General features: G+C 38.6%; 1 protein-coding gene across 1 annotated transcript; it reads left to right on the plus strand.

Annotated features, from left to right (window-relative positions):
• The first annotated feature begins 1,278 nt into the window (after window positions 1-1,278).
• LOC101859773 (cytochrome P450 3A41-like) lies at window positions 1,279-6,192 on the plus strand. Its single transcript, XM_013080222.2, has 4 exons — window positions 1,279-2,001; window positions 3,183-3,485; window positions 4,570-4,686; window positions 5,998-6,192. Exons 1-4 carry the CDS (start codon window positions 1,495-1,497, stop codon window positions 6,175-6,177), a joined length of 1,107 nt encoding a protein of 368 aa, XP_012935676.1. The 5' UTR covers window positions 1,279-1,494; the 3' UTR covers window positions 6,178-6,192.
• The last annotated feature ends 415 nt before the right edge of the window (window positions 6,193-6,607 follow it).

Genomic DNA, 6,607 nt, shown 5'->3' on the forward strand with positions numbered 1-6,607 from the left:
GTGTGTGTGCATGTGTGTGCATGTGTGTGCGTGTGTGTGTGTGCATGTGTGTGTGTGTTGTGTGTGTGCATGTGTGTGTGTGTGTGTCTGTGTGTGTGTGTGTCTGTGTGTGTGTGTGTGTGTGTGTGTGTGTGTGTGTGTGAGAAAGACAGGAAGGAAAACAGACAGAAAGATACAGTGAGTGTATGAGCATGCATTTGTGCATGTGTAACTTATAAGTATGACAGACAGAAAGGGAGGGGAGGAGACATTTAAAAAAAGAGATACACAGATAGAAAGAGAGAGAGGAGGGGGAGAGAGAGACAGACAGAGAGACAGACAGATAGACACACACAAACAGAGACGCTTGTAAATATTTCCCGAGTCCCATGTGTTTTCAGGTGTATGGGTTGTTCCGTGCGAAACTGCCTGTCCTGGTAATCTGTGACATCGATATGATCAGGGACATCTGTGTTAAGCACTTCAACAATTTCGTCAATAGACAAACCTATGACATAGAACCCCCACTGGGTGGTTCACTCATGGAACTTAAAGGTATGGAAAATGAATAAATAGCCAAAAATGTTGTTTATCAAGGAAATTATACATGTATTGGGCTAAAGGCAGCATCATGAAATACATGTACTTGTTTTCAGAGAACCCCGCTGAGTGATAAATTAACAGCGAAAGAAACTACCATACAATCTATTGAAGAATTTATGTTGGGGTGACATTTGTGCAATTATTCAAAAGTTGTCTCCTAAACATGTTTTCTGCCCTATTGCGGCACAGACTAACTTACAACTAACACACACGCAAGCACACATCTACCCAGACACACACATATAAACACATAGATCACAAACATAGATCTATAAACACATCGTGTGCGGTTTGCAAAACTTATGCTTACAACATACAAAAACGTGCACCTTCAATAGTGTAGGCCCTATATTTTGTTCATATAAGCAGAAAGGCGTTCTCATGCTTGTTCATTCTGAAGCAATAAATATGGTACAATATAAGTTATGTCCTATTCAACACTTCAGTCTATTTTTTTTTTTAAACATGATACTCAGATCTAATTCCCACCTCCAAAAGGAATGAAGCAAGTGGATAGACTGCCAAGAAAATATCTAATATAACAAAGTCCTGGTAAACAATGCTAAGAATTCTTAAACTTTCAGCATGATGCCAACTGAGCTTGAAGAGGGCTCAAGCCAATAGAATGAATGTTATTTTAATTGTCCAATTGTCCTCCCAGCTCTTGTGTAATTGAAACAGGACTCAAACACTTAGATCTGTCTATAAATAAACTCATTATAAATAATGGCATCTAAAAATGTCTGATGACAGTGTTGGTAAAAACGTGTATGTAGCAAGAAAACACAAATAAACTACATTTAGTATATTTAAGAAAATAACCACAATTTAATCTTGAATTTCCCAGATGATCACTGGAAAACTGTCAGAGCCACAGTAAGCCCCAGCTTTAGCACGACCAAACTTCGCAAGATGTACCCACACATTGTACGCAATACCCAACTCTTGCTGGAGCATCTTAAGGAGAAGCATGAAAGAAATGAACCAGTGGAACTGAGAGATCTGTTGTCAGCTTATACAATGGATATGATTGCCAGTACAGGTTTTGGTGTCGAGATTAACTCACTCAAGGAAGGAGAGGATGAATTTACCAAGGCTGGAAAAGGTATTAAGGAGGGCAAAGGGCGTTTCTTTTTTTTGGCCATGTTTCTAAACTTCTTGAGACCAGTTTTTAAATTCCTAGGTATAACTTTGATGCCAAAAGATGCCACAGAATTCTTTACTCGTTTTATTGACAAGGCTTTGGAGAGCAGGAAACATGAAAAAGATGGAGCTTCTGGACGTAGCGACTTCATACAAATAATGTTGGATGCAGAGCACGAAGACCATACTGAACATGGAAATCGGGCCGTAAATGAGGAACAGGAAAATGGGCACAAGACAGAAACAAAAAAAGTTTTGAGCTATTCAGATATTCAGGTGAGAGAATTAAATACTGTTTCTCTTTCTATTTATATATGTGTTCATGTAGCCAGTAAAAGAAAGGGTTGTTATGTCGAAATTTGTAGTGTCTCATAGTTTTGAAGAAGCAATGTGCTTCTGCCATATTTTTAACTTGAATGTTGTTTAGAACAATCCTGGGCAAAGAAGTAGAAGAAATTTATGAGCTGCTGGATGCGATTTTAGTTTAAGGGGTAGCGAGGGGCAAAATACGAAAAGTGGAATTCACTGTATCATTTTTCGATGGGATTTTTCGGCAAAAGAAAGCTTTCTTTTCTTTTTAATTATGCACTTGTGTGACAAGTACGAGTACACTGCAATGGCTAAGGTTAGTTTCAATAAAAATGAGCCCAATCCTGAAAAATAGAAACATCTCAATGAACACCAAAATGAAAGTCCTGAAATGCTATGTTTGGTCAACCCTTCTATATGGCTGTGAATGCTGGACAATCACTAAAGACAGTGAAAATAAAATAGAGGCAACATAAATGTGGTTTCTTAGGAGACTGCTAAGAGTATCGTGGAAGGAAAAGAAGTCAAATGAGGAAGTGCTTGATGAAGCCCACGTGGGACGCTCAATGTTAAAAACAATCAGGAAACGACAAATGCAGTTTTTGGGACACCTGAATAGACATAAGGGTCTAGAACATCTAACTCTCACTGGCAAAATTGAGGGCAAGCGAGGCAGGGGTAGGCCCAGAACAACATACTTAGGGAACCTAAACAAATGGGTAACGGAAAGATCAGGGAAATGTAGCTTTTTAAGAGCATCCGAGCAAAGGAATGAATGGAAAACTATGATCGCCGATGTCTGTCGCAGATTTGGCACTGGATGATGATGATGATGACGAGTACACTCTGTGTAACGTCATTCTCTTCCAGATTATGCATTTCCTTATCTTAATAGGACTGTGGGGGGAAACAAATTCAGATTTATTATGGGATAGAACACTATATTATGCATTCTATTGTTATTGTAGTATGCTTGTTACAGAGAATTATTTTTCACTTTTCATGACCTGTCTCCAGATGCAAAAGAGGACCTAACATCAATTAAACTGCTGGTACTTATTTGTTTGATTTTACTTGACTGTTATGCCTTACCCCCACATCAATTAACTCTTAAAACTTGCTATACTATAATTTGCTGCATTTTCCAGGGCCAGGCCTTTATCTTCCTCCTAGCTGGTTATGATACCGTTGCTACTGTGCTGTCCTTCACCATGTTCCTGATCTGCATGAACCCTGACTGTCTAAAAAAAGCACAGAAGGAAGTGGACAAAGTGCTTGAAGGGAAATTTCCAGATTATGACTCTGTCCAATCTCTGCCCTACATCGAAATGTGCATGAATGAAGCTATGAGAATGTACCCACCAGGATACATTTTGGATAGGATCTGCGATAAGGACATTGAAATTCAAGGAATAAAGATTCCAGCGGGAATGAATGTCTCGGTCCCTGTGGTAAGTAAAGAGACAGAAATGTAATGAAGACCACTTACCTAAATCCAGACATAAAATTATGAAAATTGTCCATGTTTTGGTTCATATTAGAATAATATATGAACCTATCTGTCAAGGAAAAACTTTAAAACAGTAATCTGATTCAACAGAATCCTCACATTTTCATGTGAAATATATGGGTGAATGCTTTTGGGATTGTGTGAATTGAAAACATGTTTGTTTTCGACTGATCATTATCTAATAACCTTGTAAGTGCCATAAAAATGCCAGTGTCACATCACTGTCATCATCATCATCATCATCATCATCACCATCATCATCACCATCATCATCATCGTCGTGTTTTAAAGTAGAAAAAGAATACAGTGGAGTCCACTTACAACGAGTCCTGAAACAACGAGAGGTCTGTTATAAAGACACTATTCTAAAACCCCATTTTCCCCTTCTTTATCTTTGTAAATAAAATACTGCTATAGCACAATCAGACAAACACGCGATGGAGAGGTCACAATGCTGTGATGGATGGAGTGAACGTGTATGTAACGTGCGCAAGCAGACGTAACACACCACGGGGTGAGGTGGGGTGGGGGACAACACAGCGGGCGAGTTAACACAGAGCGCATTCTTTCTTATCGCTAATGCCGTGCTGTCAACATCGGTAGCGCCAGAGAAAGAAACCCGATTCGATTTTTGATCAAGTAAGACCAAGAGATCATGTTGAACAGTGTCAAGATCAAACAAAAAGAAATAAACAGAACAACAAACTCATAGATTACGCCTACTTTATTATTTCCATTGAATTTATTACTGGATTTCTTATAACGAGAATCCTGCTATAACGGACATTTCGCACCGGTCCCCTCCCTCTCCTTATAACAGGATTGCACTGTATATACTTGAGACTTGGATAAGGTTGGTGTCATCATTATCATCATCATCATCATCATCATCATCATCATCATCATCATCATCATCATCATCATCATCATCTTCTTCTTCTTCTTCTTCTTCAGCGGCAGCAGCAGTACCAGTAACAGTTGGATCAGCATAATCTAACTCTTACCCTCTCTACTGTTTTGTCTAGTGTGCTATTCATCATGACGCTGACCTGTGGCCGGAGCCTGAGAAGTTTGACCCCGAACGATTCACTCCAGAGAACAAAGCTGGACGTCATCCATACGCCTTCTTGCCCTTTGGACAGGTTGGTTAGAAGAGAAATTATTTTCCCTTCCTTTCATCAAATACGTTAAGGGTTAAACAATATGTGAGGCAGCGGGGTGGAATCAGGCTCTCGTCAAAATAATCAAAGTGAAGAAACTTACATTTTTCTACAGGTTTGTGAATTTTTATCAAATTTTTGTTTTTTGGTTCAACACCTTTCATGCCCATTAAAGAACTCATTTCTGAGTGGATTTTTCTGAAAAACGTTGATTAAAGGTACAATAAATGTAAATTTTCCGTTGCCACGGACTTTTAAGCTAAGGAAATAACTAATCTTTGGCGGCCATTTTCTCACTAATTTTACCTCTGAAAACGGGTGACCCACACCTCCTTCATTCGCAAATATCTCGACCAGTATTCAAGATAAATGGATTTTTTTTCATCCAAATGAAGACAAGTGAACAAGCTTTAAGACGATACCAATAACTCTACATGCCCAAAAATTGACGAGAGCCTGATTCCACCACGCTACCTCACATATGTGATAAAGATTATGTAATGCATGTAAAAAGGGAAGAAATTGTTGGTAAAAGTGAAGTCTGTAGCATCAATTTCGAACTGTTTGACCTATTTGGGGTCATTGTAGAGGTCACAGTGGGGTTACAGAGATGTTTCAGAAAACTAGACTGTGATTGTGATAGCACAAAGATAAATGGGTTAATCATCATCATCATCATCATCATCATCATCATCATCATCATTATCATCATCATCATTATCATCATCATCATCATCATCATCATCATCATCATCATCATCATCATCATCATCATCATCATCATCATCATCATCATCATCATCATGTCTTTCTCACTCCATGCCTAAGCCTAAGACACCAACAAGAGTTCCTCGTGTACTACTGTCCTGGGCTATAATAGCCTCCACCTCTGTCCAGCTGTATCCCATCTCCTTCAGGTCTGAATCTAAGTCCCTCATCCCTAATACATTTAGGTCTTCCTTTCTATTTTTCTGTCCTTGTGGGTTCCATATTAAGGCTGGGTGGGTAATGCTTGTTTTCAGTTTTCTCAGGATGTGTCCAAACAACTTCTATTTTCTCCTTCTAGTTTCTATCTCTATTTTCTGTTGATCTGTTTGCTCCAATTGTTGTTCATTTCTTATGGTATCAGTCCAATTAATTATTTTTTTTTAATTTACGCAGCCTGCAGCTTTTTAGAAGTTTGTTATGTACTTTATGTACTCGTAAGTATGTTTCCAAATTTATGATCTAATCTATATAAAGTGTAACACTTTTGATGCTGACAGTGGGTTTCTTTGATCTACTTTTTCTCAGGGTCCGCGGAACTGCATTGGAATGCGACTCGCTTTGTTGGAAGTAAAGGTTGCCTTGGCTGCCATGTTGCAGACTTTAACTCCTGTACCTTGTGAGAAAACAGTTTATCCCTTTACCAAGGACAGGTTTCAGATCAAAGCTGTTGAAGGCCTATGGATCAAGTTCGAATCCCGAAAATAATTGGTTGGGCTGGTATCATAAACTTATTTTTACTTGAAAAATAATCTGGTCTCTTCTTTGTGCCAGAAATTGTTGTACAGAAAAGATATGTCTTACCTTGTGCCGATTCTCATTTATCACTAAATCATCGCTCTTGTTTGTCTTTTGTTGCCTTCACTTTCACTAGGTATTGTCAGATTTGAAATGGTTTTGAATGTATGCCATTTAGAAGTAAGAGAAAGACCTGCTTCATGCTATTTGGCAAGTTTCAGAGATGTTGAAAGATGAAAGCAATGCGCAACCCCCACAATTGACTAAACATCCCCTGCCTAGCACAAAGAAACTTAATGTCTCCGTTAAAAGAGAAATAAAGATAACTGTATTGGGCTATCCTAAGCATATCAATCGGCCTAAGCAGGGCCCTCACAACAGCAAGTTTAATATTAAAATT

The sequence above is a fragment of the Aplysia californica genome, unplaced genomic scaffold (genome assembly GCF_000002075.1).
Source record: "Aplysia californica isolate F4 #8 unplaced genomic scaffold, AplCal3.0 scaffold00079, whole genome shotgun sequence".
NCBI classification, from domain to species: Eukaryota; Metazoa; Mollusca; class Gastropoda; order Aplysiida; family Aplysiidae; genus Aplysia; species Aplysia californica.

Excerpts from the sequence above, each read along its gene's own strand:
- LOC101859773 (XM_013080222.2), top strand. The coding sequence starts at position 1,495 with ATGTACCCACACATTGTACGCAATACCCAACTCTTGCTGGAGCATCTT. Across the intron at positions 2,002-3,182 it reads TGAGCTATTCAGATATTCAG|GGCCAGGCCTTTATCTTCCT; the intron begins GTGAGAGAATTA and ends TGCATTTTCCAG. Across the intron at positions 3,486-4,569 it reads TGAATGTCTCGGTCCCTGTG|TGTGCTATTCATCATGACGC; the intron begins GTAAGTAAAGAG and ends TGTTTTGTCTAG.